This window comes from Notamacropus eugenii, chromosome 5 (assembly GCF_028372415.1).
Source record: "Notamacropus eugenii isolate mMacEug1 chromosome 5, mMacEug1.pri_v2, whole genome shotgun sequence".
In the NCBI taxonomy this organism is placed as follows: Eukaryota; Metazoa; Chordata; class Mammalia; order Diprotodontia; family Macropodidae; genus Notamacropus; species Notamacropus eugenii.
In genome coordinates, this window is record NC_092876.1 from 67,078,756 (window position 1) to 67,106,299 (window position 27,544).

The 27,544-nt window shown below is 42.7% G+C and overlaps 1 protein-coding gene and 1 long non-coding RNA gene across 3 annotated transcripts in view; one reads left to right on the forward strand and one right to left on the reverse strand.

Annotated features, from left to right (window-relative positions):
- PDIK1L (PDLIM1 interacting kinase 1 like) overlaps positions 1-4,272 on the forward strand; it is a 14,085-nt gene extending 9,813 nt beyond the window's left edge. For both annotated transcript variants that reach the window (XM_072609419.1, XM_072609418.1), the window contains exon 3: positions 586-4,272. In XM_072609419.1, the coding sequence (XP_072465520.1) occupies positions 586-1,326 (741 nt within the window). In that variant the 3' untranslated portion in view covers positions 1,327-4,272. The remainder of the gene's footprint in view (positions 1-585) is intronic.
- On the reverse strand, positions 581-26,935 carry LOC140504457 (uncharacterized). The gene is made up of 3 exons (XR_011967112.1): positions 26,532-26,935; positions 16,335-16,892; positions 581-6,950 (listed from the first exon to the last, which is right to left on the reverse strand). It is a non-coding gene; the product is annotated as an uncharacterized lncRNA (long non-coding RNA).
- Positions 26,936-27,544: the final 609 nt, after the last annotated feature.

A 27,544-nucleotide genomic window follows, 5' to 3' on the forward strand; every position in this document is an offset into this window, starting at 1 on the left:
GACTTCTAAGACCACACAGCTAATAAGTGCAGAACCAGAATACAAACCTAAATCTTCTAACTCTTGGGTCTAGTGTTCTGTCCATTATACCACACTGCTGTCAGGCTTCATTTGTTTTATCAGTGAATTCATGAACACTTTATTGCTACAAAAGGTAACTTCAGGGAAAAGCACTCTTAGAAATTATACAGTGTACAGGGAGTACAGTGTTTGATTATATAGTATTTTCTAAGCCGGTCTTCTGCCCTAACTGGCAGTCTACTACCAAGTATAATTTCTGAAATTCAAGTTTTCTAGAAAGCTGTTTGCTGGGTGGGAAGGATTCAGCACCAGTAAAGAGCAAAAATGTGCTAGCCAGTTACCTTTACCTCTTGGCTTACAGTGATTTGGTCTGTGCTCATTAAGGAAAAAAATGTACTGTGTTAGAACATGGTCATTTGAAATTAGGCATATGTGGAAAAAACTAAACTCATCAGAATTCACTAGGCTTCTTTGTAAATGAAAATTTTAAGATTTATCATTAACTCTTTTCCTTGTATATCCTGAGCAAAAGGTGACTGAAATATTTTTCCCTTTGTTATATAGCTTGTAGAGACTTCACTGAAAGGAGAAATCGCTTTTGATCCCAGAAGCGCCTATTATCTGTGGTTTGTGATGGATTTCTGTGATGGAGGAGACATGAATGAGTACCTGTTATCCCGGAAACCCAATCGGAAAACCAACACAAGCTTCATGCTTCAGCTCAGCAGTGCTCTGGCTTTCTTGCACAAGAATCAGATTATCCACCGTGACCTCAAGCCCGATAATATCCTGATTTCTCAAAGCCGATTGGATACAAGTGACTTGGAACCCACACTGAAAGTGGCTGATTTTGGTTTGAGTAAAGTTTGCTCTGCTTCGGGGCAGAACCCAGAAGAACCCGTCAGTGTAAATAAATGCTTCCTTTCCACTGCCTGTGGAACAGATTTCTACATGGCTCCTGAAGTTTGGGAGGGACATTACACGGCCAAAGCAGACATCTTTGCTCTGGGGATTATCATCTGGGCCATGCTGGAAAGGATCACCTTCATAGACACAGAGACCAAAAAGGAGCTCTTGGGGAGTTATGTGAAACAAGGAACTGAAATTGTGCCTGTGGGAGAGGCCCTTTTGGAAAATCCCAAGATGGAACTGCTCATCCCTGTGAAGAAGAAGTCCATGAATGGTAGAATGAAACAGCTAATTAAAGAAATGTTGGCTGCAAACCCTCAGGATCGTCCCGACGCATTTGAGCTAGAACTTAGATTAGTCCAAATTGCTTTTAAAGATAGTGGCTGGGATACGTGACACATGGATTTCTGGGAAACCCCTTGGATGACATGCTGCTTCTGTCTGAACAGGGATGCAACATTTTGTGGCAGAAAAAAAAAAAAGGAATACGTAAGGCTAAACCCTTATCTAAAGGGTTTAGATTTTACTGTGTTGTTTTTTTTTTAAGATTTCTTAAGTCTGAGTCAGCCATTTTGTTAGTATGTTTTAAATGTGTATTTACCAATGTGTGTGTAAATTTTTAAAATGACCATTGGTAGAAATTTGACAGGAAAATTCTGTAAGAGCCAAGGAAAGATGAGAGTCCAGCTTTTCTGGGTATATGTTGCAAGTATTTTAGACATTCCTTGTCAGTATTAGGAACTTCCATAGAAACAGTGGTTTACATGCTGGTCATGCAAACTGTGAGGCTTTGTAAAGTAAACATATATGTATATATTTATGTATATGTAAGTATGTGAATGTGTGCATTTTGCATTCCATATGAAGAAAATGCCACTTCTGTTTAAATTATTTGATGTGGGTTTGGGTGTTTGGGATTTGCTGATGAATTCAGTGGTGGAAAAATAAATGAGACACTTCCCCCCAACTTTCTCCCTCTGATGAAATTGTGCTAAGTTTTTATTTTTGTATTATTATGAGACTTTTTTTTAAAAAGCACCATTTTGGAGGGTCTAAGACTGTTCTAACTTGGACATAAAAGACCATCCATGCTCTAAACAACATGCAAAGCTGTTGAGATATGTTTAAGCTGAATTCTCACAGTCCAGTACCCTGTAGCTGAAGGAGTGGATTACAGCATTATGCTGTTGTGTGGTAGCAGGCTGGCAAAGTCATTAATCTTTCAATCCTACACTCTTTCAGGTAACCAGGCTCTCAGTTAACCAATTAGGCCACAGCATCAGGACATGTCTGTACCTGTTGCATCTATAATCTGGTATAAACTTGAATGCAAGATTGTTGTAGTTCTGGAAACTTGGCGTAATGAAGTTTCAGTCCTTGATTCAGTGACTTCTGGGGTCTGGAGAAGTTGTCTAAGTTTCAAAATGATGAGGTGAAAGCCCAAACAATCCCTCTAGTCTGGTTTGCCTGCCCTGATATGGTCTCTCGTTGAATCACTGGAGTCCCTTACATTTTGGCACTGATGCTGTTTTCTGTTGTTTAATTTGAGATCGTGATAGCAGCGATATGGTTGTCTTAAATGTTGCTCACCTTTTTCTAATGTGGGAGATAATGTGTATACAGTTTAGCATGCAGATGAAATGTTGTGGCATCAGCTGCATCCTTCATGTGAGGAAACTGACCTCTCTGGTACAGTCATTTTGCTGTGCCTGAAGCAACCAATCTCAGGATTCTTTGAGTTTGGTTTGATTTTATAACCCTGGATTGTTGTCTCTGATTTATTTTCCTGTTAAGGTCATTCAGTTAGTTAACATCTAATAAAGGAGAGCCTCCTGAAACAGAACTTTAGCCCTCTAGGTTAGTCTTCTGGGACATTATAACTGAGTTGATCTTTAAGGAACATTTGGATCCTTGGGTAAAAAGTCAGTCATGTTAGAGAGTAATGAAAATCATTGATGTTTTTGTCTCTTCTCAGTTGTTTTAGCTTCCAAAAGTTTAAATGTTGCCATTCTTTTTTTTTTTCCTATTTATAGTCCAAAGTATAAGAGTAGTGAGTGGGCTCTAAGCTAGAAATTAAAAAGGTAAAAATTTAACAGACTTCGCTTTGTAAAAGGTTGAAGCTGAATAGTTTCATTGAAATAAAACCACTTTACTAGGTTCCTTGAAGCTGATAAATGCAAGATTTTAAACATACTTTTAGAAAAAAAAGCGTTGGAAGTTGAAGAAGGAAATACACTGGATCCATCACAACAGTGTGATTCTTCCACAATGCTAATCACAACATTTGGAATAGCACAAGGACAACTCTACCCTTCTGGTGTGGATTCAGTCACTAAGAGGGAAAGAGCTGAGTAACATTGTCTCAGCAAAGAATAACCAGATCCTTTAGCATAGAGCTCAAGATGATCAATCAGGGCTTTATTTTTATATACTCGTGTTCTTTGTGCTAGTGTCCAGTTTTTCCTAACGACATGATTCTTGGTTCTGCCTGACTAGCAATTGTTAATGATTATCACTTTTGGAAGACTTTTTTGGTAAAATGAAACTTCTTTTCAGGATATCACTTCTGGGATTTCTTCAAAATCTTGCCTTAGTTTTAAAGCATTTCTTTCCATTATTTAGGCAAAAATGATAAAGTCTAGGTCATTCTTCTTCACTTAAAAAGCACTGTGCCCAGCATTATGATTAAGCTGATTATCTTGTGCTGACATGACATTTAGTCACAGACCTTTTTGCCCAAGAATAAGGGAAAAAACAAAAATCCCAAGCCAAGTACTTCAAATTCCTGCAAGTATACCCAAGAAAACAACAAAAAAGACCAGGTAGGAATTTTAGCTGTTTAATTGGACTCCAAGGTAAATGCATCTTATGAGGAGTTACTGCAATTTTTAAAGACCAAATGTTTCAAATAAGTTTCTTAACTGCAGTGGCAGAGATGTTAACTTAAATCAGTTAAAGTATGGAGTCTTACACTTAGCTTTGCACTTGTTAGAGAGACTGGGCCACTGTAGATTCTTGGTGCTAAGGAACACTTTGTCATTATGATGAGGTGGGTGTTAACAGTCAGAGAGTAGCACACTGAATAGTTCTGGTGGCCTGTTCTTTGTGTTTATTGTAAGATGTTATATCAATAAAACTATTGTAGCAGCTACAAAATAATTCACCAGCATGACACATGGTCAAAAAAAAAGTCATCAGCACTTCGAAAATGAAACAAACTTTTGAAATTTTCTTTTAATATTGTCAAATATATTTTATGAAGAATTTATAAAAGGGGTGGGAAATGATTGTAATTTATTGTTCATGACAGTTTTTTAAATAAAGTCTGAATTTCAACAAAAACTTGTGAAAATACTGGCTTGCCTGTCCAAAGGTTCTTTGATTACCTCTGAGTCCTGTTGTTACAGTGAGCGTTTCTATTGGATCTGCAGTATACCAAGCATTTTACAGACATCTCATTAGATCCTCACTACAGTTCTGAGAGTGTTATTATCCCAGTTCTGTAGGTGAGAAAATTAAGTGAGTGCCAGAGAGGTAAATCCAACAGAATTTAGCTACTAAGCTAGAAGCTGACAGGTATTCTGAGAGACAAATTAACCTGAGAATACATTGAAAAACTTCAGTATTCACTTACACAGATAGTGCCATTTCCCTGAGAACAATAGGGTAAAGTGTTTAGTCTTGCTATGCTGCCTATGTATTGTCAAGGGAAATTGTGTTTGAGATGAAAGAATTTCCTCCTTCTCTTCCTTGACTTTTAGCTTGATCGCTTTCCAGACACAGAGCACTGAAAATATATTTTCTCCTCTAAACTGAAACGATGGCTTCCTATGTGTGAGATTCAGTAAACCATGTGGCCTATTTTTCTTTTTTCATTTATAGGATATAGTAGTATATCCTTTTCACAAGGAAATACAGTATGTAGAGATAATTGGTGAGCTGATGGAACCTCCTAGGGAGATTACATACCCGATTTTGTGATTAGAGCAGGAAAGCAGACATGTAAGGGATGGTAGTATCTCCTAACTACCACCTTCTGGTGTGGCCTTTGTGGGCCCTCAATTTCTTGTGCTTAAATGAAGAATGAGACAATAAAATAATTTAAGACTAACTGGTGATTGTTGTTCAGTGACTTTTTGAGATCCTTTTTTTTTTTTTTTGGCAGTACTTTCTTGCAAAGATACTGGAGTGGTTTGTCGTTTCCTTCTCCAACTCATTTTACAAATGAGGAACTGAGGCAAACAGGGTTTGACTTGCCCAGGATCATATAGCTAGTAAGTATCTGAGGCTAGATCTGAACTCAGGCCTACCTGACTCCAGGTCCCAAAGATAGTGGGGAAGGTAATCCAGAATGTATGTAAAATAGAGATGAGATTTATTCTGGGCCTGTGATGGTAGAACAGGTATATGATGTGTCAAAGCTGCAAGGAGACAAATTGAGGTCTGATGTAAGGAAACTTAATTAAAACTGACCCAAGGTGGAGTGAAGTGGACTGACTGACCCTTCCCTACATATCTGCAAGTGAAGGCTGAAGGACCTAGTGTGGTGTTCAGCTCTGGCTTGTACCACATGGCCATCAAGGGCCCTTCTAACTGACTTTCTGTGAATCTGTGAAAGGTGTGAGGTTGAAAGGAGTCTTCTAGGTTTTTTCCTGAGACAGCACATAGTGGAAAGGGGCCTATAATTTGAATCAGTCCCAATTCTGCCTCTTACCAGATATTTAGTCTCAGACAAGTCACAATATTTTTTAACCTCAGTTTTCCACATCTGTGAGATGGGGGAGGAGGGAGGTGTGATAACATGTGTAGCAGCTACCTTCCAGGGCTCTCATCAGTCAATAAACAATTATAAGCACCTACTATGTGCCAAGCTCCGTGCTAAATGACAGGGATTCAAAGAAAAGTAAAAAACAAAAATCAGTCCCTTCCTTTGAGAAGCTAACAATCATGTACAAACAAACTATATACAGGATAAACAGGAAATAACAAACTGAAGGCACCGAATTAAGGGGTGTCAGGAGAGGCTTGCTGTAGAAGGTAGAATTTTAGCTAAGACTTGAAGGAAACCAGGGAGGTCACGTTTTCCAGGCATAAGGGACAGCCAATGAAAGTGCCCAGAAATGCGAAATGGAATGTCTTGTTCATGGAACAAGTAGGGGGCCAGTCTCACTGGGTCAAGGAGTAGGTGATGGAGTTTGAGTGTGGGTATGTAAGAAGACTGGAAAGGCTGGGGCAGAGGGGGTAGAGGGGACAAGGATTTTGAATCCCTAATAGAGGATCTGACATTTAATTCTAGAAGTGCTATGGGCCATTGGAGTTTATTGGATTGGGGATGGGGGAGGAAGTGGGACTGGTAATGTGGCCAGACCTGGGCTTCAGGAAGAACATTTAGACAGTTTAGTGGAGATTGAAACTGGAGTTGGGAGAGACCTAAGGCAGGTAAACCCACCAGGAGACTATTGCAATACTCTAGGCTGAGGAGAGGAGGACACGCACCAGGGTGAGGGTAGTATCACAGGACTGGCTGGCTTACTAGCTTGGGCCTCTCTGAACTTCAGTTTCCACAACTGTAAGATGGAGGGACAGGGGGAGGGTAGCAGATATTTCTAGGGTTATTGTGAAGAAAATACTTTCAAAATCTCTAAGTCCTATATAAATGTATTATGTATCCAGCACCTTCATTTTAAAGATGAGGAAATAGACACCCACATTTGTTAAGTGACTTGCCCACAGTCATACAGCATTAGTGTCAGAGCTAGGACCAGACTTCCTTTTGTACTCTGGTAATGTCTCCGTTGTGTCCTGGGCCACCTCCAGTCATCCTGATGAATGTCTAGTCACTGGATCCAGATGGCTCAGGAGGAAAAAGTGAAACTGGTGACCTTGCACAGCCCTCTCTCACTCAAAACAAAGTCAAATACAAGTCACATCATCATTTCTCTGATGTCATGGTCTTCTTCGAAAATGAAGGACGTGCACAAGAATATCAGTTGAGAAGATAGGACTCATTGAAAAAGACTCTGAAAAAAAAAGAAAAGAAAAAGACCTTAATGTTGGAAAAGGTTGAAGGCAAAAGGAAAAAAAAAAAGAATGGCACAGGTAGAGATGGATGGATAATGTTGTGGAAACAAGGAACATGAGCTTGGACAGTTTTGAAAGATTTCTGTTTGTCCTCCATTCTGGAAGAGGATCATGGCATCAGGAAGGCGATGCCATGACGAGCAAGTGAATTGGTTTTAAGTGAGAGCAGATTGTGCAAAGTCACCAGCCTCACTCTCTCCTCTGGAGCCATCTGGGTCCAGTGGCCAGACAGAGATCAGAATGACTGGAGGTGGCCTGTTTGAGAGATAGTAGAGAATAGAAGGCCTTGGTGTCCACAGGGTCACGAAGAGTCACACACAACAAACCTGCCAATACGTGTGAGAGTTTATATCCAAATTAACATGTACCTAATGAATATAAAATATGGAAGTGAACGTAAACGAGACAACAATGAACATTTTTTCCTTTTCAAGGAGTTCTATGTGAAAGATGTTGGTTTCTTAAGGAGATTTCTTAGTTGTAAAATGTTTGAAGAAGCATCATGGTGAAGGTGGAGGGACCCCTGGATTTTGGTTCCCTTCTAGCTCTGGCATCCTAGGTTCTTCTGTATTCTAAGGTCACTTCCACCCCAACTAGCTATGATTCTGCGATGGAACTCTGGCTCTGGCTCCAGGTTTAGCCTTTACCTTCAGGGAAGTGCTGGGGAGTTTGCTTAATCTCCATCTCTGGCACAGTTTTTTAACTAGAGGACTTGCATAAACCTTTATCTATAGCAGCTTGGTAAGGAACTTGGGTTGTTTGGGGCTAGTCTTTAAATTCAAATATGGCTTTTTTGGAATCAGCCAATCAGAGGCATTCTGTAAAATGCAGCGTAATGACAGACAGTTGGCTTGTGGTTAAAAAGCGAACTCCTGTTTGGGAGAACCTGCTTCTGTGGTGGCCACGCCCCTGGTGGGCGGGGTAGCTGGGGAAGAAGGCTGAAGTGCATCTTTTAAAGTCACCCCTTTCCTCTTAGCGATGGCTTTTCCTTGGCTCCCAGAGGCTCCTGCTTAGGTATCCTAGTATTTGACCTCTGCACTGCTCTCTTTTCCTGTTTTGAATGTTTAGTGAACTCCTCAGTTGGCAGAAATTATGCAAGGCATAATGACAAAAGCACCCAGCTTTAAAAGCTTCATTTGCAACGATTTCCCGTTTTGCTAATAGCATGTTTTCTCAGAAGAGATTGTTGGGCCTGCAAGGGTTAAAGGGTGCTAGAGATCATCTGCCCAGGAAAGGACACAGGCCTCGAAAGTGAGGCAGCTCACCCAAAGTCCCTACCCTGGGGTGGCTAGGACCCAGCCACCTGACTCCTCCAAATTCTGTAAGCTGATAAGCAGGGTGAAGATAGAGGGGTCCTGAAGCCCCTCTACTATATGGGATTTTTATATATACAAATATTTCAAATGACACGGAACAGAGGGCCTGGGGGGGAGTCATCTCAATAGGACAAGTTGGGGTCAGCATGCCTCAAGGACTCCTGCTCTGCCAGGTCCCTCTCCCTGTCTAGGGTCACAAGTCAACTGATTAGGACCCATGGGTTTTCAGCTACTTTCCAGCCAGATCAGGAACTCACTTGGGAACTAATCCAGCTGTTTTGGCCAGATCACAAATTCATTTGGGCCCAAATCCAGTTGTTTCAGCAGACAGGATTTTTAGACATAGCAAGGCCTGCACCTTGCAAAAGCCCCAATCTCCAACCCTGGGGCTGCCCCACCAATAGAGCATCTTCTGCAGTGACACTGAATTTTTTCTTACCTGCCTTGGAGAAAAGAACAGATTAACCTCTGTGGACTGTCCAGAACATTATGGTTCTTTGGCAAAGGGGAAACAGTTAAATGCTTACTTACAAGAAACTCCAACTCATCTGGCTCACTTCTCAGAATGTGCCAGATTCCTCCCTCACATTCACCCCTGCCAGAGAAAAGACTTAATAGAATCACAGAACATTGGCTATTAGAGCTGGGAGGGCCCTTAGAACAGAGAATGTTGGATCTGGGAGGGGCCTTAGAACAGAGAATGTCAGAGCTGGGAGGGCCCTTAGAACACAGGATGTCAGAGCTGGGAGGACTCTTGGAGATCTTCAAGAGCACAGACCGCTTTTTACCTTTCTTTGTATCCCCAGCACAATGCTGGGCATATACAAGGTGTTTAATAAGCGCTTGTTGACAAATCATTTAATCCAGCTTCTTAATGTTCTAGATGAGGAAGCTGAGATCTCTAAGAAACAAAGTGACTTCTTGGTGGTCAGATAATCCACCCAGTAGTACCAATATCCTCTCCGACACAACCAGCTTCCACTCTAAAAGCTCCTTCTTCCTTGAGATGGCAGCCTGTTCCACTTCTGGGCAGCTCCAATCCTTAGGTTCATCTTCAGCATCCATCCTCTCCATCTAGGTCTACCTCTGGGGCCCAACATAACAAATCTCTTTTTCCCAGCTTCCCTTCAAGTACTTGAAATAAAATCAAGTGTATATAAGCTACCTGCTATATGCCCGGCACCCTACCAAGTGCTAGGCAGCTATTACCTTCCCTCTAAATCTTGTCTTGTCAAGGTTTGGTATCCCCACATGAATTGTGTAGTAGAGGAGAAAAGTCTCCAATTCTGGAGTCAGAGAATTTGGGTTCAAATCTGGCCTCTGGTGCAGGCTATCTGGGTAACTTTGGACAAATCTTTTGACCTCCTGGGCCTCACAGGCTTGGGCTGCATGGCCTCTGTGGTCACTTCTGCCTCTGATCTATGACCCTCCTATGGAATGGTTTGGAGTCTCCTCCTGGTAAACCTCTTCTGGAGGCCCTCCCTCCAGTTTGTCCTTGTCTCTCTTAAAATGTACCCAGCACCAAACATGATACTCTAGTCAAGTCAACAAGCACTGACTATGTGTCCAGCAGCTGGGGTTACAGATATGTACAGGCAGAAAGAAAATCAGTCCGTACTCTCTGGGGATCTTAAAATGGAAGGTCTGAGAGGAATCAGCCAAAAAGAAAAGACCCAGGGTGTGAATGCTAGATGGAGATGAGGTGACATTCCAGGGTTGAGGAGGTAGAGACCGTCTATGGAGATGAGTCAGCCAAGCAGGTCAGAGGGCAGGAAACAGCATGATGATCCCTTGTGGTGGATGCTTCATTTCCATTGATGAATTGATAAAGTAACCACCTCATCGCCGTGTTGACTCATGATCTGCTTAGAGTCCACTTAGACATCAGACCTTTTTTTCCCTTCTGAACTGCCTATACTTTAGTTGTAGTACTCTTTCTCTTACCCCAATCGTTCTGTCAGACTAGATAAAGAGTAGACTGGACAAATCTCAGAGGGAAGGAGGTATCAGGGAAAGCTTCCTGCAGAAGGTGGGATTTGAACTGAGTCCTAAAGGAAGCCAGAGAAATGATGAGAAGCGAAGAAGGAAAGGATTCCAGATGTGAGGAACATGGACTCTGCAAAGGACTCTGCACTGTCCCCAGTACCTAGCACAGTGCATGGAACTGAAAGGCACCTAAGAAATGCCTCCTGATTGATTGATTAATTTTAGACCACAGAATATCTGAGCCAGCAGGGACTTTGGGACAAAGAAGGTTAAGGTAGGAAGGGAATAGACATAAAAAGTTTTGAAAACCAGGCAGAAGATTTTATACCTGATGTGATTAGAAGTTGTGGGTTCTTTAGCTGAGGTGAGTCCTAGGAACACCAAGTTTTGAGGAGAAATCAGTCTGGCAAGCTAAGAAGAAGCTATGTCCCTAAGGGAAGTCTGACACTGGTGATACTGATACCTCTCCAATATGAACCATTACACACTATGCTTTTCAAACTGTGTTTTTTTTTAATTAAATGGGTATTTATTAAGCACCTACTATGTGCAAGGGCCTGTGCTAGCTACTGAGAATGTAAAGATTAAAAACAAATCAGTCTCTCTCCACAAGTAGAAGAATACAACGTTGCTGAGTAGAATACCTCACAACATGTATACAAAGTTAAGTCAGGTAGTCAAGAGGGAAGGTTTTGTGTTTGACATTCACGTTTCTTTTGATGGGACTAATTGGTCATTCTTTTTTTTTAATCAGACGGCAAAATCTGGACATATGTGAAAGGGTACAGGAGAAACAGGGCTGCTAGATGGAGCCATAGTGCATAGAGCACTGGGTCTGGAATCAGGAAGACTCATCTTTCGTAGTTCAAATCCAGCCTCAGACACTTATTACCCGTGTGACCCTGGGGGAGTCACTCAACCCGGTTTGCCTCAATTTCCTCATCTGTCAAATGATTTGGAGAAGTAAATGGCAAACCATTCCAGTATCTTTGCTATAAAGAAACAAACAAATCGAAATGGAGTTATGAAGAATCAGACAAGACTGAATAATGACTGAACAGCAGCAGGAGAAACAGGACAAGGATGCAAGTCATTGCTGGGTAGCCATAGGGTGCCATTTTAACGTCAATATTCTACTGATGGTGTCTCAGGCTGTGAGTCAGGAAACACAACAATCTTGGAAGGACTGAAAGTTAGTATTATAGAGGATGTGTGGTGGGTGTGAACAGTCGGAACACTTTATTCATGAGAAACTATGGAGGAGTACCAGAGCAAAAGGTGTCAGAAAAGAAATTCAAAAATAATGAGAATGAGGGAAAATGAAGCATTAGAACATCCTGTAATATAGTTTAGTCCTCAGGACACCCCAGCAAGGGAGTCATGTCTGAATCTTCATGACCCCTTTGGGGGTTTTCTTGGCAGTGATACTGGAGCGGTTTGCCACTTCATTCTCCAGCTCATTTTACAGATGAGGAAACTGAGGCAACTAGGGTGAAGTGACTTGCTCGGGGTCACTCAGCTAGTAAGTTTCTGAGGTGAGATTTGAACTCAGTAATATGAGCCTTCCTGAGTCCAGGTCAGACACTCTTTACACTATGGCGCCACCTAGCTGCTAAGACCTGATGAATGTGGAAACTGAGGTCCCATCTCTAGATAACAGCTAGAACTAGGACCCAGATTACTGTCCCCAAAACCTGGTGCTCCTTTCTTTTAAAACTCACTTGCCTCCTGCGACCTGTGTGGTCCAAACAGCAAGGAGGAAGCATTCCATGACTCTGCTTACTTTGCCTTGTTTCCCAATTCAGAGTGTGGACGCTAGGTGGCACTTTCAAATCAGGCTTTGTTGAATCCCTCCTTTTAGAGAATTGGAACCATAAGGGTAATCTTGTCCAACCTCCTCTATTTACAAATGAGGAAACCAGGACCCAAATTCTTCCTTCCTTAAATTAAAATGAAGCCCAGAGGGGTTGAATGTTTTGCCTAATTAATAATAATGATACAATGTAACTGAATATACATATATCACCTGATCTTGCAAATATCCTTTTTAAATGGTATTTTAAAAATTAAGCCCTTGCAACGAACTCACTCTGTCAAAAGGCATGATCAGTTCTATGATTTGTATACTGTCAATAATTCCTCTTCCAAAATTTTGCACTTGTTTATAGTTTCACCAATGATGCCCATTTCCCCACAGTTCTGAAAATGAATACGTGACATGGGAGACTGGCAAAAGACCACCCGGCATGGTGTAGGTGCGTCAAAGAAGGTACTGTGCTCTGCAAGCAAAGCAGAATTGCAGTAGCTCAAAAGAAAGGTGAGATGTGCTAATTTAGAGATTTCGCCCCAAATGCTCACATGAACTGTTCATGCCCAACCTATGGTAGAGCCTTCAGAGTTCCTATTGGTCTGATTAGCCACAGTTGGACGTACTGTACATTGAGCTACTTCAAGGACAATAACAAAGACACTAATTTTTACTATTTTTTTACATTCTAAAGGATTTCAAATGGTATTGTAAGTTTTTTTATTAGTATTTCTCTAATTATTAAAACATTTTAATGTCTGTTCATGTTGTTATTAATAGTTTTAAACTCAACTCTTATTCCTTGGAGTTAAAAGTAAGTTAGGAACAGAGATGCAATGAGGATCTAGGCCTTTTAACTCCCCACAGGAAATTCTGCTGCTTTGGCAGCTTAATTACATAGCACAATTTGAGACATTTACCCAGCATGTCTGAGACATTAGTGTACGTGCTCAGGGTGAACGTTAAAGGGAAAATCATAGAGTTGGAAGAGACAAATCCCCCAGAATACCTCTAGAGATGAGAAACTCCCCTACCTAATAGGCAGTCCATCTATTTTTGGCTAGTTTTGATTGTTAGCTAGGCTGGCCCTACGCTGAGCCAAAATTTGCCTCCCTGGAAGTTCCACCCATTGGTTCTAATTCTGGCCTCTGGGGTCAAACAGAGCAAGACTGGTCCCTCATGTGTCTTCAGCTGTCCCTGAGCATCTGGACCTAGCTGTCCTATAGACATCTCGAACTCAGCATGTCCAAAACAGAATTCATTATCTTTCCCCCCAAACCTTCTCCCCCTTCCAAATATGATCTTACGGTCCAAAACACCAGCATCCTTCTTGTGCCTCAGGCCTATGTCATCTTCAACACCTCACTCTCACTCACCCCACATATCAAATCAGTTGCCAACTTTGTCTTTTCTACCTTCATGATATCTCCAGTCACACAATCCTAGGTGAAACTACTTTATAACCTCACAGCTAGAGCACTACGAAACACCTCTCTTCCTTCTCTGGAAGTGGGGTTAAGTGACTTGTCCAGGGTCACACAGCTAGTGTCTAAAGTCAAATTTGAACTCAGGTCCTCCTAACTCAAGGCCAAGTACTCTATCCATTGTGCCACCCAGCTGCCCCACAATAGACTTCTAAATAGTCTTCCTGCCTCAAGTCTCTCCCCACTCCAATAATCCATCCTTGACTTATTTTCCTAGAACACAGGTCTGACCATGTCATACCCTGGCCTCCTTCTACCCCGATAATGAGCTCCATTGACTTCCTGTTTCCTCCAGCATTAAATAAAAAGTCCTCTGGCATTTAAAGGCTTTCCCAACCTGGCCCCTTCCTACCTTTCCAGCCTCCTCACTGTGTCTTCCCCTCTCTGCACTCTATGATCTACTATACCAGCCTGTTCACAGATCTGCACTCAAGGCTGTCACTCCTCCTGTCCTATACCTTTGCCCTGGCTGTCTTCCATGTCTTAAATGCTTCCTTCAAGACTAAGCCCAAATCTCACCTGCTTCTATGCTTTTCCCTTTCAGGCTGCCTTCATCTGGCCTGTGCCAGATATCTTCCATGTACCTATATTTACATGTTGTCTCTGCATTCTGGTGTAAGCTCCTTGAGGCCAAGGACTGGTTTTGTTTGTTTGTTTTCTGTTTTGTTTTGTTCTTATTACCCTAGGGCTTAGTGTGGTGCCTGATATATTGTAAAGGCTTATTAAATGCAGCTGTGGGTAGACTACCAGGCCTAGAGAGAGGAAGACCTGAGCTTAAATTCTGCATCTCCTTCTTTCTCGTCCTCCTCCTCTTCTCCTCTCATCATTATCATTACTTTTACCTATAGGATGTCATGAAGTAAATACTACAGGCATTAAATTGAGGTTCCAAGAGGTTTAGTCACTTGCCCTTGGTTACATAGCTAATACCTTCTAGAAAGGGAATTTGAACTTAGGTCTCTCTTGCCAAGGAATTTTAAGTGAGAACCAGGAGACCAATCTAATGTTATCTAATGATAACACTGTAAAAATGAACAATTTTCAGAGCTAGTCACCTCAGTGATCAGCCATGATAATGAAGGACTGATGAATCAGCACGCTTGTCACCTTGGGACAGAAAGGTGATGGAGGATGGGCATTCATATTTGGACCCAGTGAATATTGGGGCTTGTTTAACTTGACTCTGCATGTTTATTGTAGGGGGTTTCTTTTTCTTTTTCCCAGGGAGAAGGAGAGAAGGTTGGTGCCTATTAATTGAAAAAAATTAATTAAAAAAGACTCAAAAAATGTGAATCATAAGGGACCTCAGCTGCCATCATGAAAGGTATCCCCACTCTAGCAAAACCAACACATGGTCCTCCAGTCTCAGATTGGAGATCTCCAAAGAGAGAGAAGTCCCCATTTCTCTAGGTGGATCGTTCTACTTTTACTTTTACACAGCTCTAACTGCTGGAGTAGCTCCTGATACCAAGTCTAAGTAAGCTTCTTTACAACTTTCATCCACTCCTCCTGGCTCTGCCCTCTGGTACCAAATAGAACAAGTCTACCTCCGCTGCCTTCACACATGGCAGCCTTTCAAATACCTGTCTATAGCTCTCATGTCCTCCTTGAATCTTCTCTTCTCCAGGCTAAATATGCCCCATACCTTCAGCATTCTCATATTCACTCAATGGGCATTACCTCCTTCTAAGTAAGTATGTGAAAAGGCCAAGATCTCCCATTGCATCCTGGGCCATCTCCAGTCATCCTGATGAATATCTGGTCACTGGATCCAGAGTGCTCTGGAGAAGAAGTGAGGCTGGTGACCTGCACAGCCCCCCCTCACTTAAAACAAAGTCAAGTGCAAGTCATGTCATCATTTCTCTGATGGCATGGTCTTCTTCAGCAACAAAGGACGAACACAACAACCCAGTAATAACAGTCCTCCTATAACTCCAAGTCTGACATGCCATCCATTATCCCACACTATCTCTTAATATATTAAATGATAAATGCCAATAAATGATAAAAATGTTGACATGAACTGAGCCAAGGAGAAATCCCTATGGCATTCCACTAATACCCCGAGAGCTTAGGGCCAGGAGTACATATGGAAGATCTGGCTGGAAAATGGATCTGTGGGGTCATTGTTGTGGGGTTACACCTCTCTTCCCCTACCCCCCAGCCTCTGAGCATTCTCCAAGCTCAACTTCCTGTTGCTGTTTTGCAAACTAAGGACCTTAGCAACACAGGAAACTGAAAATGTTTGAAAAAAAGTTGTGAACTTCAGGAAATTCCCATTGCGGTATTAGTTCAAGGGCCTGGCATTGGTCCAAGGAGATGTTGCGATCCTCTGTTGTTGGGACAGTTATGCAATGGAGCCAGAAGTACCCACCCAATAGATAGAGAATGCAGTGTGTTCCTTACCCAGTCCTTACATGGTCTGACTCTAACCCTAACCCTCCTGCCCCAGGGTCGGAATCTTGTTTGTCTTTGAATAGGCAAACTCAAGGTCTATTTTAGTCCAAGACTAATTCTATCAATAACACCTCAAATATTCATATCCTTGCAAGTTATACTTTTAATTGCTCAAGTGAATCTGCTGTTGGGGAGCTAGTGGAAAGAGAATGGAAAGAGCTAGGGGATTTGGGGTCAGAGAAGGTGGGTTCAAGTCCCAGCTCTGCTGTTCATTGGCTCCCTAAGGTGGCCTTGGACAAGTCCTTACATATTTCTAGGCTTTAGTTTCCTTACCTGAATATAAGGGGGTTGGTGAATAAGTGCTCCAAGGATATGGACAGTTTTCCAAAGAAGAATCGAAAACTATTGGTTAGATGTCCTTCATTCTCAAAGAGGACCAATATGACATCACTGTATTGGGGTCAAGCTATGATGTATCCAACTGTGGCTGATCAGACCAATATGAGTTTGGAAGGTGGGCAAAATAGTCCACATAACCAATTAGTCATCTCTAAATTTGTATATTTCTTTTGAGCAAATGCAATTCTGCTTCTCTCATAGAACATTAGTGGCTTCTTTGAAGTGGGAATGCCATGCTGGGCAGTCCTTTGTCCATGTCGTGATTCCAAAGTTCTTCAGAGATATCTTGAGAGTATCCTTGAATTATTTTTCTCTGACCTCCACATGAGCACTTGCCTTGTGAGAGTTCTCTGTAAAATAGTCTTTTAGGCAAATGAATGTTTGACATTCCAACAACATGGTCAGCCTATCAGAGTTGTGCTCTCTGCAATAATGTTTGGCAGTTTAGCTCCAGAAAGGTCCTCAGTGTCTGAGATGATCTTCAGAATTTTCCTAAAACAATTCAAATGGAAGCGATTCAGTCACAACCATACAAAAAAATTGTTCCAAATCACTAATGAGACAAATGCAAATTAAACTAATTCTAAGCTTTGACTTCATACTCATTAAACTGGTTAAAATAATGGGATGGAAATAGTGTTTGTAAGGGCTGAGGAAAGACAGACTCAGGATACATTGTTGGTGGAATGTGAACTACCCATCTTTGGAATGCTTGTTCAATAATGAACAAATTTACTTTCATCTTAAACCTCTTCCTTTTTCACTCCTTTCATCCTCTGCTGCTTACTGAGACCTGGCTCCCTCCTAATGACTCTGCATCACTGGCTACCCTTTCCAATACTGGTTGTACTGTATTCATATCCCTCAACTCATTTTTGCGGGGAAAGGGGAAGGAGAAGTTAGAATACTCCTTGTTCTTCACTGTTATTCCCAGCCTCCCTAGTAGGATCACTCAGCAACTTCTAATCCTTTGAGGTTCACATTATTCAAATTTATCAGCCAATCTAGATCCTGGTGGCTATTATCCATCAACTCCCAGGACACTCTCCTTCTATCAGTACTCCATTCACAGCCTCTCTCTCTCTCTCTCTCTCTCTCTCTCTCTCTCTCTCTTCCTCTTCCTCCTCTCTTTCTCTGTCTCTTTCTTTTTCTCTGTCTCTGTCTCTCTCTGTCTCTCCTCCCTCTCCCCCCTCTCTTTCTCTGTCTCTGTCTCTCTCTGTCTCTCCTCCCCAATTTCTGTCCTCGTATTGAGAGACTTTAACATGCATATTTGTATTCCCTGAAATGTCCTAACTTCCCAGCTCTTCAGTCTATCTGATTCCATGATTTTCTCCTCCTCTTCACCTTAGTTACATATCAGGATAGACACACTCTTGCTCTTGTGGTCACCCATAGTTGTTCTACTTCCATGGTTATGAACTCTGAAATTATTTTATCTGATCATATTCTTTCATCTTACCATCTTTCCCTGTGCCTGACCTTATGACCTCCAAGCCTTCTTGACCCCTTGGTTCTTTCCCAGGTCATCACCACTTCCTTCTTGTTACTCAGTTCTATACCCTCTTAGTCACACTTGTGACCTCATCCTTCCATAGAAACTGCTCTCTCCAAAGTCAGCTTAGTCAGCTAGAATTTAGTCATTGTCAAATCCTTGCCTCTTCTCAATCCTCTTCCTTCTTGTTCCATTTATAGCCTTTCTCTCCTCTGGGTTTCCATGACCCCCCCCCCCCCCCCCCCCCGGCTTCTCCCTGTCTTACTGCTCTTTCTCAGTCTCTTTTGTTGATTCTTTATCCAGAACATGTCAATAAATAGCCAGTAAACATCCATGAAGCACGTACTAAGTGTCAGGTACAGTGCTAAGCACAAATACAAATTAGAAAAAAAAAGGAAGTCTCTGCCCTCAAGGAGCTTACCATCTAAGAGGGGAAGACAATGCACAAAAGGAAGCTGAAGAGGGATTGCACCAGAGGGTGGGATGTTCATCCAAACTTTTGTTTCTACTTTTACAATATCTTTTGCCTATGTCCCTTTCTTCTCCTTTGACACAATCTCATGCTGGCCCCCATTACACACACCCTTAAACTACCCTAGTAGCTTTAGAGTTGGTTTCCTTGCCTCAAGTGTCTCCCACTCCAGTCCATCCTCTGTTAAGCTGATCTTCCTAAAGTGCAGGTCTGATCATGCCTCAGGTCTCTCCCCACTCCAATTCATCCTCTGTTCAGCTGCTAAAGTGATTTTCCTAAAGCTACTTACTAAACTCCATGGGCCTCCCATTGCCTCTAGAAGCAAATATAAAATGCTACTTTTGGCATTCAAAGCCTTCATAACCTAGCCCCCTTCTACCTTTCAAGTCTTCTTACACTTTACTTCCCAACGGGTATTCTTCAATTCAGTGACACTGTTCTCTTGTCTATCTCACATCTCTTAGCCCTGGGACTTCTCTCTGGTTGTTCCCCATGCCTGGAATGCTCTTCCTCCTCCTCTGCTCTACCTACTGACCTCCCTGGCTTCCTTTAAGTTCTAACTAAAACCTCACCTTCCACAGGATGCTTTCCCTAGCCCCTCTTTATTTCAGCACCTTTCTTTTGTCATCTGCTAATTTTCCTGTATTTTGTTTGTACATATTTGTTTCCATGTTATCTTCCCCATTAGATAGTAAACTCCTTGATGGCAGGGACAGTTTTTGCCTCTGTTGTCATCCCCAGCACTTAGAGCAGTGCCTGACACATAGTAGGTGCTTAATAAATATTTATTTATTGTTTAGCTGAATAATAATTTGGAATTATGCTAAGAAATTAACAAATATATCCATATCCTTTGACCTTGAGAACCCACTGCTAGATATGTAACCCAAGGAAATCAAACACATGTGCCCATCCATTGGGAATGTTGCTTAACAAATAAATTATGGTATCTGAATGTAATGGACTTTTACTGAACCATAAGAAACAATGAAGAATTCAGAGAAGCATGAGAATAATTATTTGAACTGATACAGAATGAAGTAAACAGATTCAGAAAAACGTAATATTCAAGGACTAAGGAGGTGGAAATAGAAAGAACAAAAAAACGAGAACAGAATACTATATAATTATAACGCCCAAGCTTGGCCCTTGAGATAAGATCAATAAATCACTAAACATTTATTAAACACCTACTATGTACCCAGCACTGTGCTAAGTGCTAATGAATTCCACTTATTCTTTGCAGAGGTGGGGAGAACATGGGTGTATGCATGCATGTATTGTCAGATTCTACTGACTGGTCAGTTTGCTGAACTGCTCTCCCCCCCTTTCTCTTTTTTTTATAACAAGAGATGGCTCTCTGCATAGGGGAGGATGGAGGGATGCATTTGGAAATGAAGATAATCTAAAACAAAAGATATCGATAGGAATTTACATTTTTTAAAAAACCACAAGTAGTTTGTTCAAGATGACCTCAATTCCCTTCTAAGTCTGTGATGTCATCTATGTGTTGCAACGATATTAACAACTACAGGAGTAGCGCACTATAATAGAGGGAGAGAGCTGTCTCAGCATCTGGAAGACCTAGATTCACAGGAAGTGTTCACTGGCTGTGAGACGTTGGGCAAGGCAGACAACCCTCTAAAACTATAAATTGCAGAGCAGATGGTATTCTGTATGGATTAAAGGGCTTTCTTTTACATAGAGCTCCCTAAGCCAGTAAAATTGTAGGACTGGTAAAAAAAAAAAAAAAAGGAAGAAAATAGCACAGTCACTAACTTGCTGTGTGACCTTAGACAAATCCTTGGTCTCTTGGAGCCTCAGTTTCCTCATCTGTAAAGTGAGATGGTTGGACACAATGATCTCAAAGGTCCCTTCCAGCTTTGACATCCCATTCTATAGTCCTATAAGCTCTGGAGATGTGAAAGGAATCTTTTTATGCAGCTGCACTGGATTTGAAGAGAAAACCAGGTTCAAATCCAGTGCCTGCTACTCTGAGCTCTAGTTTTCTCATTTGCTGAAAAAAAAACTACAAGGTGGAATCAAATAAACTCTTCAGTTCTCTTCTGAGGTCCCTCGCTCCAAGGTCTCAATCAGTGATATGAAAGAAGATGTGGCCATTCAAATGATAATGATGATGAGGGCTGCTGGTGCCATAATGATGGTCACAGAGGTGGTCATGGTCAATCAGGAAGTGGTAAACATAATGATGGTATCAGTGGGATGATTATGGGGATGGGAGAAGTATGAGTGATGATAATAGGAATGAGGTAATTATGATAGGGATGGATGAGTGGTGGGGATACTGATAAGAGTTAGTTTTGGTGTTGATAATAACTTACATATATCACATTAAAGTTTCAGAACACTTTAAGTGATTAATCTATCAACCAACTTTTATTAAGTGCCTACTACGTGCTATTGGTAGCACAGTGGATAGAGTGCTGGACTTAGAGTCAGGAAAACCTGAGATCAAATTCAACCTCAGATACTAGTTATGTGACCCTGGACAAGTCACTTCACTGTTTGCCTTAGTTTCCTCATCCATAAAATGAGTTGAAGAAAGAAACAGCAAACCACTTCAGTATCTTTGCCAAGAAATCTCCAAATAGAGTCACAAAGAGTTAGACATGACTGAAAAGGACCAGACAGTATATGCTGAATGCTGGGGGTGCAAAACCAAAAGAGAAACAGTCTTTACCCTCGTGGAACTTATATTCTAATGAGAGAGATAACACACAATGACTGCAAGGAGACAGCATAGGCAGGGAGGACTTCTAGCAGCCAGGAGAGATGAAAAGGTGTATGTAGAAGGGGATGGCTCAACTGAAGAGGAGAGAAGGGCATGCATTTTAGAATTCCAGGTATGGGGAGTAGCCAGTTCAGAGGTATAGGAAAGGGAGGTGGGGAGTTGTATGTTTTTGTGAAATGGCAAGTAGGCTCAGAAAGTTGGCCTACAGAGTCTTTTCTGGAGAGTAATGTCCAAGAAGACTGGAGAGGTCACAAGGGTCCAGGTTGTGAAGAGCTTGGAAGTTCCCAGTAGTGTTTATATTTGATCCTGGAGGCAATGGGGAGTCACTGGAGTTTGTTGAGGAACAGAATAACATAGTAAGTAAGATCTGTGCTTTGGGAAGATGGTTTGGAGTGGGGAGAAACTTGAGGTGGGAAGAAGAAATCAAAGTCTACGGTAATAACCCATGTGAGGAGGGATAAGTGCCTGAAGCAGGGTGCTGGTGAGAAGGGACAGGGGAGAGAAAAAAAATAAAATCTGGCCACCGACTGGACATGTGGGATGAGAAAGAGTGAGGCACTGAGGATGACACCAAGTTCTGAATCTGAGTAAACACAAAGGAGGTGGTACCTCCTCAAGAGAGGAGCTGCCAGGCTATTGTTGGGGTCTGAGCTCTTGGCAGTTGTTTCCAGAGGAAAATCTAGTCCCAGAGGACTCTGCTCAAGTCATTGGCTGGAGATTTGTATTGGGGGTGCGGGGGAGAGGGACAGACGACTGTATTCATGTCTCTTCCTGATGTTTCTGAGTGTATGTATCATCCTAGTACTGGGTCTCCCCTCCCTTTGTATTCCTAGAACAGTTTTGGGGGAAAAAAAAGTTTCTGGTCATGATGAGTCTGAGATAGCTGGGGGACATCCACTTCCAAATGTCTAATAGGCAGCTGGGAATGATGAGCTCTATCTCAGGAGAGAGACAGAGGCTGGATATTTAGATCTGGGAGTCATCTGCATAGAGATGACAATTAAATCCATAGAAATGGATGAGACCACCAAGCAAGAGACTGTAAAAAGAAAGGAGAAGAGGGTCCACCAAGACAGTTAGTTAGTACATATGCCATGAATGATGATCCAGCAGAAAGAAACAGAAGGAAGAATGAGACAGGGAGGAGGAGAATCAGGACATATTAATGTTGTGAAAAACCAGAGAGGCAAAAGGGTCTGGGAGGAGAGGGTGGTCAGCAGGGTCAAGGCCTTCAGAGAGGTCCAGGATTAAGAAGAGGCAATTAGATATGGCTACTGAGAGATCCCTAGGAACTCTGGAGATGGCACTTTAAGTTGAGTGACATGAACAACTGTGTGAAGGAAAATTACTATTTTCTTTTTACAAACACGTTCAGAGAGTTTGGTGATTTGCCAGTGATTACACAGATAATAAGTCTTGGAAGTGATATATGAGTCTCTGTTTCCTTTATAATCCTGACTTCAGGTCTAGAGACTGCTTCTAGATTTTGATAATGAGGGAAATGGGTGGAAGAAGCAGAGATGGAGTGGTGGATGGTCAGATTAGGGGTGGTGGGGTACCAAGCTGGCTTGTAGATTTTGTCATTATTCCTATTCCAGCTTTGGCTAAGAGATTGGAGCTGGGTGTGGCGGAGATACCAGTAAACCCTGCCTAATGTCTGTGCCCTCCCTCCACCCCTCTCCATGATAAAGAGGGAGCTGTTGACATTTCCTTTCCAGGTAGATGATGGGTGGGCTGCCCTGCCAGGAGACCACGCCCCATATCAGGAGCCAGGCTATTGTTGATGCCTGAGCTCTTGGCAGTTCTTTCCAAAGGAAAACCTTCTCCCAGGGGTCTCTACATCAGTGAGATTTATAGCCCTGGGGCAGGGGGAATGATCTTTCCGATGTTTTGAGCATGTCCACCATCCCTGGCACTTAGCTTCCTCTCCCTCTTCATTCCCAGAACATATAATGTCCATTCCCAGCACTGAATTCCTAACTTCCTTGAAAGCTCAGCTGAAGGGACAAGGAAGTCCCTTCTGATCCCCCTTCCCCAGCTGCTAGTACCCACCCTATCTACCTACCTTACTTTTTGTAATTATTCTTTTCGCATTTATTCTTTTGGACTAAATCTACTAAGATGCCAACTAACTAGGGCCGAGCATCTCCTAGCCCCAGGGCATCCAAATTGAGAAGGAGCTAGCAGAACTTGTACTTTGTAGAAACAACTGAGTTTAGTGTCAAGTCAGCAAGAATAATTAGTTCAAGTAGGATGCTCCTATGTGGCATGCTCAGCCCTCCTCCTATAGGGTCCCAATGCGAACACTTTGCCAAGATTACTCATCTAACAAATATGTACTCAGGTTCATTATCCTAGAGTCAGAACCATTACATTTGTTCATTAGGGTTCTAGGGTACCCTGAGGAACTGGAGTGCCTTTTCTCATGCTTGCCAGACTATCCAATTTCAAATCTTGTGTCTGGTTCTAGGCATTGGAAGGGATGTCAGTAATCAAGAGCCCCTCCAGAGAAGGACAAACAGTATGGTGGAGGGGATTGAAAGCCACCTCATATGAAGAACCATTGAAGGAACTGGGGTTGTGTAGCTTGGAAAAGAAAAGATGGAAGTGGGATATGATCACTGTCTTCAGATATCTGAAGGGTAGTCATACAGATAAGGATTAGGCTTGCTCTGCTTGATACCATACCACAGAACAGGGTGGAAGGTACAGGGAGGTGGATTTTAGTTTGACATAAGGAAATATTTCCCAACTATTAGAGCTGTCTCAAAGTGGAATGCATTCTCTTGAAAGGTAAGCACTTCCCTGACACCAGAGGTCTTCAAACAGATGCTGGATATTGTAGAAATACTTCTGGCAGGGTTTGGGGGACTCATTTAGAGAGGATGTAGAAGAGAGGAAAGGGGAGCTAGGTGGTGCAGTGAATAGAGCACCAAAGCTGGAGTCAGGGAGACTCACCTTCCTGAATTCAAATCTGACCTCAGACACTTTCTAGCTGTGGGACCAAAATCACTTCACTGTTTGCCTCAGTTTCCTCATCTGTAAAATGAGCTGGTGAAGGAAATGGCAAACCACGCCAGTATCTCTGCCAAGAAAACCCCAAATGGGGTCATGAAGAGTCAGACACAACTGAACAACAACAAAGGGAAGAGGTAGGGAAATTCAAAGAGCACTGGGAGAAACCTGGATTTGAATCCTACCTCAGTCTATACTAGTTGTGTGAGCATGGGCAGGCCATTTAGCCTCAGTTTTCTCATCTGCAAAATGGAGATAATACCCTTGCCTCATAGGGTTGCAATGAAGATCAAATGAGATTATATAAGTCCAGAAATGGAGCTAGAGAATTGGGTAGGGTGGGATGGTAGTGTAGGGAGGGAGGATGAGGCACAGAAGGATGGTGAGCAGAGACTGAAGGAATCTTGGAGTAGGCAGGATGTTCGAAGGCATTAATTGAGTATTTAGCACACACAGACTGGCATTGTTAATTTTCTTTTCATCTGGTTATAGGGTCATAGGGTCATGGGATTTAGAGAGCATGTGGTCCAGCATGTCTGCTCATGTTTTTCCCCCTCTGCTCTTTCTCCACCCTCATCTGTCTTGCCCAAGCTGCCACACTTGGGTTTAATAACAGGGGATGGGGATAGGGGCTGGACCTGAGAATTCCCTAGTTGCCTAGAATTCCCAGATAAGGAAAATCCCTACACCAATGCAGATTAGTACCTTCTCTGCAAGGTATAGTCTTAAGAGAATTGTCTGAAGTACTAAAGGGTTCAATGATTTTCCCAGGGTCACACAACAAGGATGTGTCCAAGGGAGGACTTGAGTCCATGTCTTTCTATCTTCAAAGTCATTTTTCTAGCCACTAAGGCTTCAAATCTTGCAATGACTTCCTATTGCCTACCCAGTAAAGATCTACCCCTGGTATTCAAAGCCTATCTTTCTAACCTTATTTTGTACTACTCCTCAATAAATACTCCGGATTCCAGATCAGTCTGTTCTCTTACCTCATATTTGTATTGTCCCATTTGCTCAGACTACCGGATGCCTTAAATGCCCTTCTCCTATCTCCTGTTGACTTCCTAGCCACCCTTTAACGTCCAATTCAAATCCACTCCTCAACCCAAGTCTGCTTCCTTCAGGAAGTCTTTTCTGATTCCTTTTGTCAGTTGTGACCTTCCTGACTTTGGTCCCCACAGAGCACTGGGTTCTGCTGCAATCATCATGGATAAGTTCACATCACAATGTTTTAATTGTGTATCTTATCCCTCTGCTCGACTGTATGCCACATGAAGACAGGCAGCCATTCTTGACTCAATCTCGTGCCCCCCCTGGCCCTGAGTATAATGTCCTTGCACTTAATAAATGTTGATGAAGTCTGTATTCCCTCCCATTCTATAGTCCTTTATTCAAAATGCCAGTCTGGGTGTGCTAAATACTCAATAAGTGCCTTCTAACATCCTGCCTACTCCAAGATTCCTTTAGTCTCTGCTCACCATCCTTCTGTGCCTCATCCTCCCTCCCTCTGTCCTGGGCCTTCTTTTCTCTCTACATTCTTACTTGGCAATCTCATCCACTCCCATGGGTTCAATTAATTTTTATTCAGATGATTCTCATATCTAAAACTTTTCTCCTGAGCTAGTCATTCATCTCTAATTGCCTCTTGGACATCTTGAATTGGATGTCAGACTCAACATGTCCAAAGCAGAACTCATTATCTCTTCCCCAAACCTTCCCTTCTTCCCAATTTCTCTGTTACTGTCAGAGGCATCATCCTGCTTCCCCAGTCCCCCAGGCTTCAAATGTCCACATCATCATCGACTCCTCATTCTTACTGGCCCCACAGAGCCAATCTCTTCCCAAGTCTCACCATGCCTACTCTCACAACATTCCCCCTTCTCTCCGCTCACATTTTCATTGTTGTGTAGTCCTGTCCTGACCCATCTGAGATTTTCTTGGCAGAGATACTGGAGTATTTCCTTCTCCGACTCATTTTACACATGAGGAAACTGAGGCAAGCAGGGTGAAGTGACTTGCCCCACATCACACAACTAAGTGTCTGAGAATGTATTTGAACTCAGTAAGATGAGTCTTCCCGACTCCAGACCCAGCACTCTATGCACTAAAGTATCACCAATGCCCCTCTACTCACACAGCTACCACCCTAGTTCACGTCCTCCTTACCTCTTCTCTAGCCTATTATAATAGCCTTCTAACCAGTCTCTCAGCATCAAGTTTCTCCCTACTTCTGTGCCTTCTCCACTCAGCAAGCAAAGTGATTTTCCTCTAGTGTAGGTCTGATCATATCCCTGCCCGACTCCTCCTTCCATGAGCTCCAATGGCTCCTTATTACTTTCAGACAAATAAAATGCTTCTGTTTAGCATTCAAAGCCCTTCATAACATTGCTCCCTTCCTACCTTATCAATCTTCTCACACCTTCCTCTCTTTTCCAAGTACTCTATGCGCTTCTGAGAGAGAAACCATGGCTTTCTTGAAGGTCCCAGAGCCAATGGCCCCATCAGCACAAGGCTTTGCATTGGCCGTCTGTCCCCATGCCTGGAAGGCTCTTTCCCCTCACTTCCCACTGTTAGGGGAGGCCTTGCCTCTTCTCCCAATCGCTGGTGCCTTCCATGGACTCCATGTATAGTTTATGAGTGCATAGTTATCTGCGTGTGGTCTCTCCTTTAGAATGTGATCTCCTTGAGGGCAGGGCCCATGTTTTTGTCATTTCTTTGTGTCTCTAGTGCTAAGTGCAGTGTAAACCCACACGCAGAGCAACTGCTTAATGTGTGACTCACTTCTGCCCAGACTCTACTGGGATGGCATCGCCTGCTTTCCCATCTCCTTGGCTCTGAAACTCATTGGAGTGCAATGAGACCCCCTCCCCCAAAAGGAGCCACCATGAGTCAGGCCTGTTCCCGAACCCCAGAGTCCATCCGAGAATGAGGTTTGGGCAGAGGAAGGAAACAGCTCTGTCTCTGGGGCTCAGGTCTTGCACCCCCTCTCCCCCTCCCCATCCTGACTACCCTGTGGGCGAGGCTCTGGTAATTGCTGCAGGAAGAAGTCTCTTCTGGGAGCTCCCAGGAGATCTGAGACCAGGAAGAGAGAATATCCGGTTCAGGGAAAGCAGGGGAGGGGGAAAAGGGGGAGCCAAGACTGGAGAAGTGTCCTTAGGGGAAAGAGGGATCTGTGTGGAGTCAGGCCCTGGGTAAGAATCCAAGGTCTATGTGACCCTGAGAGCCCCACAACCTGCCTGGGCTGCAGATGTCCTGGTGGTCATTTGAGGAGCTGGGCCAGTCCAGGAATCCTTAACCTGGGGTCTGGGAGCCTGCCTTTAAAGATACTCTCAGAACTGGATTTTAGTGTGATTGGTTTCCTTTTAATCCTGGGCATTTTATTGATGCACTAAAAATAAAATAAAATCAAACAT